A 15,522-nucleotide genomic window follows, 5' to 3' on the forward strand; every position below is an offset into this window, starting at 1 on the left:
CTGTGTTGAGTATACAGTTGGCAATCACTCGGGCAGCACTCAAGAGACCAGTGCAACTGTATGTGCTGCACAGTTGCACTATCATGGATAAGTGCAAGCTATTTTGTGGTTCTGATTTCATATACATCATGATGTTATGGGGGTTTTTATGGTCTGGATTAAAAGTTCACCTTTTGAAAAAAAAATAGTACATGCACATTTTTTTGCAGGTAAAATAATGTGTATTTCCTTTTTTTTTTCTGAGGAGCCTGTAGAGCAGGGCTGTCAAACTGGCGGCCCTCAAGCTGTTGAGAAACTACAAGTCCCCATCATGCCTCTGCCTTTGGGAGTCATGCTTGTAAATGTCAGTCTTGCAATGCCTCATGGGACTTGTAGTTTGGCAACAGCTGCAGGGCTGCCAGCTTGACACCCTTGCTATAGAGCATTGCACCCATGATCACAGATTGTGGGTGCAATGTCAGGCTCCTGCAGACTCTCGGGATAGCTGTCTTCCTGTACCTCACTTGGGAAGGCAGTTACTTGAGAGCAGGAAGATCAATGATCTACAAGAGCGCTCATCATTACCCTTGTAGTTCTTTGAAAACTACAAGCAGTCAGCCACAATGGCTGATGGTAGTTCTAGTCTATTATTTCTCAGGAAACTGTGAATGAATGTTACGGAGCCCCACACGGCCACCCTTTTTTCAAATTGAAAAAAGAGAAGATCCCACACCCACTGTCACATGGAGGGAGGGATCAAGGGAAGAAGGTGCAGATGCTGGATCATGTTACATGGGAAAAAATAAAATGATGTATGTCTATCTATTAATCTATCTATCCACTTGCCTTCCGCAAGATTTACCCCCAATTCATGACCAGGCCATTTTTTGCTATACAGCGCAGCACAGCATTACTTTAACTGACAATTGTGCGGTCATGCAACACTATACACAAATGAAATTTCTATCTTTTTTTTTTTTCATGAAAATAGAGCTTTCTCTTGGTGGTATTTGATCATCACTGGGTTTTTATTTGTTGTGCTAAAAAAAAATAAAAAAAAGACCAAATAGTAAAACAAAAAACAACATAAATTCATGCCATTGCCAGAAGGTTTGCTGTGTCTCCCAGCACAGTCTCAAGAGCGTAGAGGAGATTCCAGGAGACAGGCAGTTACTCTTGGAGAGCTGGACAGGGCCGTAGATGGCCCTTAACCCATCAGCAGGACTGATATCTGCTATTTTGTGCAACAGGAACAGGATGAGCACTGCCAGAGCTCTACAAAATGGCCTCCAGCAGGTCACTGGTAAGATTGTTTCTGACCAAACAATCAGAAACAAACTTCATGAGGGTGGCCTGAGGGCCCAACGTCCCCTAGTGGGCCCTGTGCTCACTGCCTGGCACCATAGAGCTCGATTGGCATTTGCCATTGAACACCAGAACTGGCAGGTCCACCACTGGTGCCCTGTGCTTTTCACAGATGAGAGCAGGTTTGCCCTGAGCCCATGTGACAGACTTGAAAGGGTCTAAAGAAGCCATGGAGAACCTTATGCTGTCTGTAACATCATTCAGCATGACCATTTTGGTGGTAGGTCAGTGCTGGTCTGGGAAGGCATATCCATGGAGGGATGCACAGACCTCTACAGGCTAAACAATGGCACCCTGACTGCCATTAGATATCGGGCTGAAATCTTCAGACCCATTGTCAGACCCTACGCTGGTGCAGTGGGTCCTGGGTTCCTCCTGGTGCACGACAAAGCCCGGCCTCATGTGGTGAGAGTATGCAGGCATATCCTGGAGGATGAAGGAATTGATACCATTGAATGGCCCACCACGCTTGCCTGACCTAAATCCAATAGAACACCTCTGGGATATCATGTTTCGGTCCATCTGACACCGCCAGGTTGCATCTCAGACTGTCCAGGAGCTCAGTCATGTCCTGGTCCAGATCTGGGAGGAAATACCCCAGGACACCATCTAATGTCTCATTAGGAGCATGTCCCGGAGTTACCGGCATGGATACAAGCACTTGAGGGCCATACAAACTACCGAGTACCATTTTGAGTTGCTGCTGTGAAATTTCAGCAAAATTGACTAGCCTGCTGCATCATTTTTTCACTTTGATTTTCGGGGTATCTTTGAATTTAGTCCTCTGTAGGTTAATAATTGTAATTTCCATCAAACGATAGGGCATCCGTAGGTTCCTAACACATTACCCAGTCCATATCCGTTTAGATATCCAGCAGATTGCAGATTAAAAAATTTTTTTGTTTTCTTCAAATTAGTTGATGGAAAAATGAATATACCCCACAACATAAACTACTACATCTAGTATTTTGTGTGAGGTCCATGATTTGTAAGGACAGTACCAAGTCTTCTAGGCATGGAATGAAGAAGTTGGCGACATATTGCAAGAACAACCTCTTTTAGAGTGTCAAGGTCCTACCTTTTCCCTGAGGTTATGTTACTCCATGTGCTGGTGTCCATCTTGGATTCTGCTGTGCATGATGGGAATCCTTTTATGCCTTCTGGTTTCTGTGGTCCATCCCCCGGAGGGGTGTGGCTGATGACATATAAGCCTGTGGCCTGCACATGCTCTTTGCACTTGTGTCTTGTGACTTGGTGTTGCTATTACTCTGTTCTGACTCTCGTGACTCTCCTGGTATCTGATTCGGCTTGTGACTTGACTATTCTTTGTATTCTCCTTTGATCTGACCCTCTGTTGCTGAACCCGGCTCGTGACCTGTGATTTTCGTCTGCTGTCCTGTACTGTTTTGTCCTGTTGTTGTTGACCCCGGCTTGTCTGACTACTCTTTTGTCTCTTCCACCAGCTACACGCCATTGGCGGCGGCCATTACCGCAGCTGAGGTGTCTCGGGGGCCGCGACCTGGTTCCTGGCTGCGTCAAGTCCATCCCCACCATCAGGGGCCCTGGTGAAGGGCAGCCTGGGACTTAGACTCTGCGCCCTGAGGGACTTTGGTCTGTGGGTGGTGGTTGTCGTCAGCCAGTGCGTTATATTGTTAGGCCTGCCTGTCCGTTCCTCAGCTCCTGCCCTGACATAGAGCCTGTTTGCTGAATGGAGAGTGATGCTCAACTTGTCTCTTCAGAATTCTCCATAGGTGTTCGATTGGGTTCAGATCAGGAGACCTACTTGGCCACTGAATCACTTTCACCCTGTTCTTTTCCAGAAATGCAACAGTGGCCTTAGATGTGTGTTTTGGATCATTGTCATGCTGGAAAAGTCACGACAACCAAGGGCACGGAGTGATGGTAGCATCTTTCAATATACTGTAGATCAGTACATCTATGAATTCATGATACCACCAATGAAATTCAGCTCCCTTACACAAGCTGCACTCATGCAGCCCCACAGAAGGACACTGCTACCACCATGTTTCACTATAGGCACCATGCATTATTCCTTGTACTCCTCACCTGTGACGCCATACAGTTTTGAAGTCATCAGTTCCAAAAACATTTGTCTTGGTCTCATCACTCCAGAGTACAGAGTCCCAGTAGTCTTCTTCATTTTCAGCACAGGCCCTGGAAAAATTCTAGGCGGGCTTTTTTGTATATGGGCTTTAAGAGAGACTTCCTTTGTGGACGACACCCATGCATGCCATTCCACTGCAGTATATGCCGTATTGTGTCATGGGAAACAATTGCCCCAGTTTTAGCTTTCTACTTCTTTTGCTAACTGCAGTGAACTTGCATGGCTATTTTCTTCAACCCTTTTCACCAGAAGACGCTCCTGTCGAAGGTGTTGACCTCTGTAGATGGTCTGGACGTCTCTGTGAGATGATTGCAGTTCCATCTTTGTAAAATTTTTGTATTGCTTTTGCTACAGTATTTTGACTGATAAGTAAAGCTTTGCTGATTTTCTTGTAGCCTTCACCTTAAATAAATTATTTTCTTTCTCAGGCCTTGTGACATTTCTCTTCCATGTGGAGACAGCATGGAATGGGAAGGGGTATTCTTTGTTAAGTAATGCTCTTTTATAATCAACTGTCTGCTGGTGACCTGTTTAATGAATAATTAGACTCACCTATACAGTTGCAAGAAAAAGTATGTGAACCCCTTGGGATTACGTTGAGTTTTGCATGAATTGGGCATAAAATGTGCTCTGAACGTCATCTAAGTCACAATAGAAGAACACAGTCTGCTGAACATAATACTACACAAACATTAGATGTTGCCATGGTTTAATTGCACATAACATGTAAACATTCACAGTGCAGGGAAGAAAAAGTATGTGAACCTTTGGACTTAATAACTGGTTGACCCTCCTTTGGCAGCAATAACCTCAACCAAACGTTTCTTGTAGTTGCAGATCAGACGTGCACAACGATCTGGAGTAATTTTGGACCACTCCTCTTCACAAAACTGTTTCAGTGTAGCAATATTCTTGGGATGTCTGGTGTGAATCTCTCTCTTAAGGTCATGCCACGACATTTCAATCGGGTTGAGGTCAGGACTCTGACTGGGCCACTCCAGAAGGTGTATTCTGTGCTGTTGCAGCCATTGGTTTGTTGAATTACTTGTATGCTTTGGGTCATTGTCCTGTTGCATCACCCATCCTCTGCGGAGCTTCAGTTGGCGGACGGATGGTTGTACGTTTTCCTGCAAAATGTCTTGATAAACTCTGGAATTCATTTTCCCATCAATGACAACAATCCGTCCAGGCCCTGAAGCAGCCCCAAACCATGATGCTCCCTCCGCCATGTTTTACAGTGGGGATGAGGTTTTGATGTTGGTGTGCTGTGCCTTTTTTTCTCCACACATAGTGTTGTGTGTTCTTCCCAAATAACTCAATCTTGGTTTCATCTGTCCACAGTATATTTTACCAGTAGTGCTGTGGAACATCCAGGTGCTCTTTTGCAAACTTCAAACGTGCTGCAATATTCTTTTTGGACAGCAATGGCTTCCTCCGTGGTGTCCTCCCATGTACTCCATTCTTGTTTAATGTTTTCCTTATTGTAGATGTGTCAACAAAAATGTTAGCATGTGCCCGAGATTTCTGTAGGTCTTTAGCTGACACTCTGGGATTCTTCTTTACCTCATGCAACATTCTGTGCTGTGCTCTTGCAGTCATTTTTACGGGACGACCACGCCTAGGGAGAGTAGCAACAGTGCTAAACTTTCTCCATTTGTAGACATTCTGTCTTACACATGAACATCAAGGCTTTTGGAGATACTTTTGTAACCCTTTCCAGCTTCATGCAAGTCAACAATTCTTGATCATAGGTGTTCTGAGAGCTCTTTTCTGCGAGGCATGGTTCACATCAGACCGTGCTTCCTGAAACCAGTAAACCCAAAACAGGTGTGTGTTTTTTAAGGGCAGGACAGCTGTCAGCAACACATCCAATATCATCACACTGATTGCAGTCAAGGTTGGCTCACTCCTGGCTCCAATTAGCTCTGGGAGAAGTCATTAAGCTAGGGCCTCACATACTTTTTCCTCCCTGCACTGTGAATGTTTACATGTTATGTGCAATTAAACCATGGCAACATCTAATGTTTGTGTAGTATTATGTTCAGCAGACTGTGTTCTTCTATTGTTGTGACTTAGATGACGTTCAGAGCACATTTTATGCCCAATTCATGCAAAACTCCATGTAATCCCAAGGGGTTCACATACTTTTTCTTGCAACTGTAGCTGAATTCTTGTTAATTAGGATTTTGTTGGCTAAAATTTAGCTTTGCTCCTAAGACTTTCTTTGGTATTCATTTTTGCAACATGGCCTTGAATGAATTTGTTAGGCAAAATACTTTTTTGTGTGTGCAAATTAACAAATCTTGTTTGCAATCAACTAACCACATTTGTGGGAGTATTTTGTAGTATAGTGCCCCATAGAAAACCTTTACTTTCCTTTCAGAATCAACATTTTCTAACAAATCTTTTGGGGTGTCCTCATTTATGCTTAGCACTGTATATTTCCAACAGCAAGTACATGTGCAAAATTGTTTCCTTGTTTTGTCACTCATCCTTTTTACAATGCCATAGTTGAGGCAATAAAAAAACTTGCATGACACAGTGGTATCTCCTATGGTATGAATGGTACTTCCAAATCCCCCTGATGTGGGAGTCACAGATGCGTAGTTTGCGAGGGTGCTATGTACTGGGTATGTATGTTCGCTTTGTCCACATTTTAAAGAAAGCAAGACAAAGTGTAGCTAAAAACAGAAGCTTAGCACTTGAACAATTCATTTTTTCATGATTGAGGTCACGCATACCAAGTTACAGTTACGGTGAGCATAATAATCACAAAATACTATTGAAAAGCTCCACAGCTACTAGAATGTTTGAACATTACGTTCCCTCTGTGCTGCATTTCTAGTTTTTATTAGAACAGCGGAGACTAACAGTACGGCACCAAGGACATTCGAAAACGGTCAATGTACTGTTATTTAAGCTGGAACCAATATCCAGCCATATTAATAAAAACTCTATCAAATCTGATCAACAAAGGCAGATTACATAATCTGTTGTGTTCTGTACCGTGTATATTTCATTTAAAGAAAATTTGTACAGATTTGGAAAGAAACCATCGAAAAATTGTATTCTGATAATGTCTTATGAGAAGCTATTTAAGCGCGTGCTACATAAAGTGTGAGAACGATGAATACTAAAGACGTTTGATGTGTCGTGTTATCAGTGAAGCATACAGCCTACTGCAGTATCAATCAAAGTGTGCCTATTCATATTCCCTTATCGCGCAGAGGACAAAACTATCTACCGTGGCCAGCAACAGGGCTGAAGCGGCACTTTAAGGTTCATTTAGCCATGTTCTGCTCTCTGCTGGGAACCAAATACAGGAGCATCTAGTTTGAAAATGAAAAGACTTTAATGAGTCTGAGCCTTTGAGGTTGGTATCCTTGGCAGCAGATAGCAATGGGGGGTTTGCTGAAGGTCAAAAGTTTCTCTTTTAAGGGGTCAGCTGAACATCCCGTTCTGATAAGATTAAAGCAGTGTGGCTTTGGGGATAATGTTTTGAGTCGCACAGCACTGAGAAATCTTTAGGCCATGAAGTGCAAGTCGATGCAAAGTGACAGCAATTTGACAAGAACAAGTGTACATTCAACATACACTGTGAGCAATATATATACTGGATTTGTCTGTACGTCACATACATACACTCTGTGATAGATACTATATATAGATAGATTACATATAGATATATACTATATATAGAGAGATAGATTACATAGAGATGGATACTATATATAGATAGATTACATATAGATAGATACTATATATAGATAGATAGAATACATAGAGATAGATACTATATATAGATTACATATAGATAGATACTATATATAGATAGATAGAATACATACAGATGGATACTATACTGTATATGGATAGATAGATTACATGTAGATGGATACTATATATAGATAGATTACATATAGATGGATACTATATATAGATAGATTACATATAGATGGATACTATATATAGATAGATTACATGTAGATGGATACTATATATAGATAGATAGATTACATATAGATGGATACTATATATAGATAGATTACATATAGAGATATACTATATATAGATAGATACATTTTTTATACACATTTGAGTTATTATGTTTACATGAAATTAAGTTCTGATATCACTTTATCAATATATATTCCTTATTTTAACAACTGTATTTCATATAATAGTTTGCTAATGCCCCCCCATTAGTGTCCACTTGTATATGAGGAAATGTCTGATGCACCACTTAAAGCGGTAGTAAACACCAGTTTGGACACTGGTACCTACAGGTAAGCTTATAATATAGTAGGTACAAGGAATATCTTGTATATGGGCACCATTTAGGATATATTCACTGTTTTACCAGCCAGTGACATCACCGGCACATGCACTCTGAAGGGATGGCATACTCATGCCGTCCCTTCAGAGCTCTGTGCCATGGCTATGAGTCCTGTGCACATATGTGGGAGTGACGTCATCACAGCTTGGCCAGTCAAATGGCTGGAGCCTGTGAACCCAGAAGGAAGACCGAGTGAAGATGGAAGCCATGTCAGTGGTGACAGAGCGCCGCTGGAGGGCTTTGTTTTAAGGTAAGTCTCTCATAATGTGCTAGTATTCAATTAACTTGCAGGGAGATTTTTTTTATTTAAATACAAGAGTTTACCACCATTTTAAAGTGATCTGGTATTTGGGTACAGTTCATAAATTTAACATTATGGGTATGATGGTCAGAGGTCAGGCTTGGAAGCCACTAGGTATAACAGTAGAGAGGCTCCCACCAACCAGCTGGTTACATGATGCAGCAGGTCACCCTGGAGAATGACATGGGCTCACTGAGGTGCTGAGTCTAAGCACTAACCGGTGTTCCCCTGAGCTCCTGATGGTGAAGATGGGTTTTGCTGCGTGTTAGTACCAGATTTCGGTCCTCAGGATCGCCCCACCAGGAGGTGAGCAAGATGTTGTCCAGTAGCAAATACTGTATAGCAGGTAGGGATCAGGCAGAAGCGTAGTCAGTGGAAAAAATGGACTTCATAAAAAAAAAAAAAAAATTATATTTCCCTAGGTGGATGCAGCATCAATCCCCTGCCAATTCTGCAGTGAGAACTCAGCGATCAGACACTCAGTTCTCTGCGACTGTCAGTTTCTCGCTGTCTGCTCTGTTCCTCCAGCACTCACTGGAGCTCTAGGCTGTGGAGGGGACAGGAGAGGCTGGCTCAGACTGCTGGCAGATCGCTGAGAGGCTGAGCCAGGTATCGGTCAAGGCTTCTGGGTGGATCCCAACCATATGGTTGAGATCTTTTCAGAGCCCGGGCTGGCTCAGTGACATCAGCTGACAGTGGACTTTAGCCTGCTCTCGGCTGAAAATGGGTCACAGGAGTCCCGAAGGAAGTGCATCCTTGTGATCCCTAGAAGAAGTATGGCCAAAAAAGATTGTGCTATACTTCTCATTTTAATATTGCTGAAAAGTAGGCATCCAAGTACTCATAAAGCTGTCGCTTTTTTCAAACTAAAATAAAAAACATCTCGTACTTACCTGCTCTGTGGAATGGTTTAAAAGGCCCTCTAGATTGCATTTGTGCACTTGATATTTACAAGAACCTTTAAGTTCTGATTTAAGCATTTGTTCATGTATCTGCAGGTGAGGAATGTGCATGAAATCGCACACGTTCTCAACCTGCCGAGAAATAGCTTGCACTTAAGCAGACATTTGGGGGTGCCATTTTATTCTTAATGGTACCCCCACACGTCGGCAAGCACGACATGTTTTCGCACAGAGCAAACTGTATGGTGCCATAGCACAATGTGGTTTGGTTTGGTGCGATTTACAAAAAAAAAATGGCTCAGGGATTTCTTTCCGTGTTTTCGTGGGTAGCACAGCCTATTGTAATGAATGGGCTGCCTGCATGCAGAATGCAAGTAGTAGTAGTGTGAACCATGCATATGGACAGAAAACACAGCTTTTACAGGCAATTTTCTTTCTTTTTTTTTTTTTTTCTCAACCGGTGCATTATATACATTGTGGTGTTTGGTTTTTGTATTTCAAAGCAGCATTCAGGGGCGTAAAAAAAATGTCCCAAACCTGCATTCGAGAAAGAACATAATGGCATAATTATGCACATAAACGTCTAAACATGTGCATAATTGCTCACATATATATTCTAATGGCTAGAATAAATTACTATTCTAATCAATAGCAAGTGCATACACTTGTAAATGTTATACACCCATAAACACGTAAAAATGCATGTGATTACTCGCCACAACAAGCATTTATTTTACAGTGGATTTTCTGCCAGCTCCTAGCAGATGGGAAAATTTCTGTATGTCCACGTGCATGAAGTAACCTAAGAAGTAACAATTTTCCATTGTGTTGATTTACTAAAGAAAAATAGACAGTGCACTTTGCAATTGCAGTTGCACTCATTTTCTCCAGAGCTTAATGAATGCGGTGAAGCCATACGGATTTTCATCATCCAATCATGTGCAAACAAACATGCTTCTTTTTTTCTTGCATCTGATTCTTTAAAAAATAAAGCTTCACCCCAATCACCAAGCTCTGGGGAAATTGAGTGCAACCCCAATGTGTTCAACAGATGTGCCTCTAAATCTGCAGAATGTTTTAACATTTTTGACACCAAGTTAATATTTAAAGTGATTCTAAAAGCTCATATTTTTTTTGTAATAAAATAAGCATTATAATTACCTGCTCTGTGCAGTGGTTTTGCAAAGAGTAGCCCCAATCTCCTCTGGGGTCCCTTGCCTGCACTCCTGGCCCTCTGCCCCCCCCCCCGTCCAATGCCCCCATAGCAAGGCGCTTGCTATAGGGGCACTTGTGGGTGCTCGCTCCCGAGCCAGCTCTGCGTGTCAAGATACACAGAGCATGGCTCAGGCCCCCCCCCCCCCCCTGCTCCCTCCTTACTGGCTATGATTGACAGCTCTAGGTACAGGTTTTTAAAAAATAGTCTGAAAGTCTGAAATCAGTTGTAATATTTAACACAAGTTCAGTCCTATTTAGTAGAAATAATATTCAGTTTGCGGCTAAGTTTTTATGTATGATTTGTCATTTTTTTTAATACTTATCTTAACTCTTCCATTTTATTTTTCAGTTCTCAGACTATTTTACTGGATATTTCAATGGACAATACTGGCTTTGGTGGATATTCCTCGTACTTGGTGAGTATTTATGCAGTATTTAACCCTTAATATGGAACTCTGCACAAAAACTAAATAAACAGCTGTCACCAAAAGGTTTGCACTGTTTTATCTGACATAGTATTTATAGTTGCATTCAACCAGTCTTGGCTATCGCACATCTGCCGCACTGCACAGCCTGGAAAATCACTACTTTGTCTTGGTTAAAGCGGACTTTACCATCTTCACCAATTTTGTGTTGCTTCACTCCTACCCCCCTCCTCTCTAACAATCAGACATTTAGTTTCTAACTGGTTTTTATTTCCTTTTTTCCTTGTCCCCTCATGGTACTAGGAGAGAATGGCATGCCAATTGCCCGGCGTCTCCTGGGATACTGACACCACACATCCCAGTAGGACTCCCAGTACTTTAAAGCACATGGGCCGCTGCATGTTATCAGTCTAATGGCTGTCTCATCTTGCTTCTGGCAGCTGGCCCCCTGATGCATGCATATGATCAGAGCGCCAGGTGTAGGAACCCAGAAGAGACAGCAGCCCCCTGCTTTGCAATAAACTGCAAAGCTGACTCATAAAAAAAGGTGCTGCCTGCTTGGTTATGCAGTGTTGTGTGAGGATCAAGAAAATGGCTGAACAGAATCACAAATTCTTTTGGCAGGTAAAACCGCACACATGCATTTCTATTGTGCATTTAGGTGTGTGCCTGGAGTTTCATTTTTCAGTTTCAGAGGTGTGTTAGAACATTGTGTATAAAAGAATGGAGCAACGCTGTGACCGTCAATGTGTAAATGGAGGCATGTACATGCCTAGAAATATCCTTGGGAGTATGTCCAAGAAGAACAAGCCTTAAACTAGATCTAGCACAGTGGCTAAATGGTTAGCACTTCCACCTGGCAATACTAGGGTCATTGGTTCGACTCCCAACCACAGCACCACCTGCCTGGAATTTGCATGTTCTCCCTGTGCCTGCGTGGGTTTCTTCTGGGTATTCTGGTTTTCTCGCACACTCCAAAGACATGCTGGTAGGTTGATTGGATCCTGTCTAAATTGTCCCTAGTATGTGTATGTATGAATGTAAGTTAGGGACCTTAGATTGTACGCCCTTTGAGGGTAATAATCTAAACCAGTCACTAAAATCTTATCCCAATTTTCCCACAAATTATATTATATTATGTACCGTTAATGTCATAGCAGAAAGTGTTTTTTTTTGTTTTGTTTTTTTTTCTGGATCTTTCATGAAAAATAAAACGTGGTGATTCTGCCATGTTCAGGCACTTCCTTTTTCAGACCTAGTTCAGAAATGACATTCCTGAGATATAATTCTTGCAGTTGGCATTGCCTTATTATATAAGCCCACATGGGCTTTATTCAGAAAGCCAAAATGAATAATCTGTAGTAACCAATCTGAATTTATTGTTAATTGGTTCAACTAGACTAAAATGCTTCAAACCTATTAAGCGTGATTGCAGATAATTGTTTTTGTACTCAGATATTAAATAAAGGCATGACTGTTAAAGCAATAAAATATAATGAAACCTAAGGCAAGCTTCACTCTGTGTAATTACATTTGTTTATACCTGCTAGAGGCCATGTGTAAATGTTGTATCACACGTGAGTGATTTTCCTCGGCATGTATGCAGGAAAACTGGCTTAAAGTGGTTGTAAAGGCTGAAGGTTTTTTACCTTCATACATTCTATGCATGAAGGTAAAAAACCTTCTCTATGCAGCATCCCTCCAGCCCCCCCTAATACTCACCTAAACCCCCTCTCGATTCAGCGATGTGCACTGGAGTCTCGGCTATCCCGGGACTCCCTCTTCTCATTGGCTGCCAGTGAGCCAATGAGAAGAGAGTGGGGGCAGGACACACGGAGCAGCGGGTTCCCCCATAGCAAGTTGCTTGCTGTGGGGGCACCCTGCAGGAAGGAGAGGCCAGGAGCACCAGCAGGGGACCCGAGAAGAAGAGAGTACAGGCTTCTCTGTGCAAAACCACTGCACACAGCAGGTAAGTATAGACATGTTTGTTATTTTTTTCTTTAAAAAAAATAAGCCTTTAGAATTGCTTTAAGATTGCCATTGCTGACTTGTCCTGAAAATACTCATTGTTTGTTGGCCATGCTGACCCTCTGGCTTCTTTGAGCCACTGACACTGGAACCAGAATGCATGTAAAGACTTATAAGTTAATAAAAGTATGGCATCCAGAGAGTCAACATAATAGCCAGCGGTAAATATTTCACATGTCGCTCCAAGTGAGCTCATACACCACAATCAAATCTGAAGTGCTTGTACAGTTCATCGCAATCAATTGTACCATGAACAGGAATGCTGGAAGCTAAGATGCAAAATAATATACTTCCTTTATTAAAATGGCCAGCAGTTCTATTCTGACATGTTTTGCGGTAGGCACAGCACTTTCTCAAAGGGAGCGCTCTGTATATGACACTTAACATGTCAGAATACAACTTGTTCCTGCTGACTATTTTAAAACCCCTCTATGTGATCACTGGGAAAAAATCCTCTTTCACATGCTCATTCTTGCTTACCTTAACATATGGTCACATGACGCTACATCCTTGAGTCTTCTCTTCTGTTTATTTGCTGCTTGGGGTCCTTTTTTAGGTGTCCACATCACTGCCTGTGTGATGTAGACACATTTTCTGTTAGATGGCTGCTGGTGGGGTACTCTCAGGAGAGAGAAGAGGACTAGTTTTATCACAGGAGGGTGGCAGGGGACCAGTGGTCTTAGAGTACCTTCTCAGCACGGGAACCAGTGGCGGTAAGGAACCTGGATGGGGGACTTGGCTATTGCTGCCTTCACCAGGTAAAGGAAAAAAACGGCTATCAGCATGAGTTAGAAGAGGGTGGGAGGCAGTGGTGGTAGGAAGTAAATTTTATCCCTGAGTGGGGCTTTCATAAAGGAAGATTGTTATTTTGCTACTTGGTGTGTGACATTCCTGTTGCTTGTACATTTGATAATAGCCATGTGGGCTAGCATTTTCAAAAGAATTCAAAGTGACTGGCCCTGTATTTCTTTCACAACATGTTTACATTAAAAAAGAAGTTGAAGAATAAAAAAAATACTAACCTAGGTGGCTGTGCCATCAGTCCAATGTTGTATCTGTTCCTTCCCTCTTCTAAGGCTGAGAACGGAGCAATCAAACACCACTGATCGCTCAGTTTTCGGTCATCACAAAGCAGAAAGCTGGTTACGAGTAGTCACTAGCTCTCTACCACTCCAGTACTCACTGGACCGCCGGGGGGTTGAGGTGTCTGTCTCAGCCTCTCCGTGGCTTGCTGAGCCAGCTGCCAGTCAGGACTTTGGGTGAACCCTTACATTAAAGTTGTGATTTCCCCAGAGCCCGGTTAGGTTCAGTGACATCAGCCGACAACAGGCTTTAGTTAACTAACTGCACTCCTGAGATCCATAGGAGAATTAGAGCCAAAAGATCTTTGGCCCTACCTCTCAAAGAGGTAATTTTTGTTCTCCTTCTGATGCTGTGTAATTGCTTTTATTTTCATTTCTGTGTGTTTAGTATGCTACAACCACCCAGAATTCCCTATACAATGCAGTGTGGAATAGAGCAGGTACAGAGGTCTTCCAGAGGACACGATGCATTCTGGGTATATTGCTGCCCATAACATAGCTGTGTACAGCTGGTATCTGTTCTGACACTCTTAGCTTCATCAATGTGGTGATTGCTACTTGCTTTCTTCAATCAAAATGATGGATGAAGGCAGCCTGCCTAATACTTACTGTGGAAAAAAATAGATAAAATCTCTATAGCAGTCATAGTTCAGCAACAATAAAACGTATTTATGAGAACTTTTATATGTTTTAAGCAAGTTATAAAACCTGCTTTTCCCAGGAAAATGTACAGCATGCAATGAATTTTGAAATGCTTTTAAAATGAAAAATGAAATGTTTTTACCCGTATTATGCTACTTTAGCTTCTTTGTCAGAATATAAACTGTAGTAAGAATTATGGTTTGGCTCCAGCCTTCTTGTCCGTAATGCATGATTTGGCATCTGCCTGCGGCACACTGAATTGCCGTTTGAAACGATAACCAGCTATCATTAGGGTACTAGTAATTATTCACCCCAATGTAAATACTACATTTATCTTTAGCTGGCCAGAGGTATGGCTTCAGTTGTGCAGGCACCAACTAACTCTTGAATTACCTTTTTATGTGTAATACGTCTTCATTTAGTGCGGTTTACTAAGATCAGCAAAAAGTAAAATGTGCTGAATATGTACCAATTTGGATATCAAGACATCTTGCATTTCTAGTATTAATTATGTTTGTGCAAAGAGTTCAGCCAGATTTTCTTAATAATCAGAAATGTTAGTTATGTAATTGATTTATATATATTACAACGAAGGTCCTGAACAAGCTTAAAGTCTTGGTCATTTTGAAGATTTTACATGATGAATTCTTCACTACATTGGAAGGAAAACTTACATTTCACCTGTCATGAGAGAATTATGAAAGTTGCCATTTCTGACCTCTGCTTTTGAGAATGTTATTTTTCCAGCTGTCATACTTTAATGTCTTCTAAGTCATTGGCCTGGAACAAGTATAGGCATATGGAATTCTGACACACACATCACAGTATTCTTGTTCTGGGTTGTGATACTGAAACCGACCACAACCAGGCAAATAGTATTTTCAGGAAAAGACCAGCACAGTGTGTGATAGGGGAAGCAGATATTTAGCATAGCTGGAAATGTCTAATGCAGTGACAGGGCATTGATAAGCTGATGATGTTTGAAGATGGGATGGTGGAGTTTGAAGATGGGCCGCTAGAACGGTAAGTATATGTGGTTATATACAGTATACTGCCTTGGTTGCATTAGGGGTGGCACCATCATTCCTCTTTACTCAACACTTAAAACTGGGACTTTCTTGG

The 15,522-nt window shown here is 41.9% G+C and overlaps 1 protein-coding gene across 2 annotated transcripts in view; it reads left to right on the plus strand.

The window, feature by feature from the left end:
* Positions 1-15,522, plus strand: part of NDFIP2 (Nedd4 family interacting protein 2) — a 159,218-nt gene that overhangs the window by 111,521 nt on the left and 32,175 nt on the right. For both annotated transcript variants that reach the window (XM_089680462.1, XM_089680464.1), the window contains one exon: positions 10,573-10,639. In XM_089680462.1, the coding sequence (XP_089536588.1) occupies positions 10,573-10,639 (67 nt within the window). The remainder of the gene's footprint in view (positions 1-10,572; positions 10,640-15,522) is intronic.

Source organism: Staurois parvus, unplaced genomic scaffold, assembly GCF_062004578.1.
Source record: "Staurois parvus isolate SC_StPar_1 unplaced genomic scaffold, SC_StPar_1.0 ptg000243l, whole genome shotgun sequence".
Classification (NCBI taxonomy): Eukaryota; Metazoa; Chordata; class Amphibia; order Anura; family Ranidae; genus Staurois; species Staurois parvus.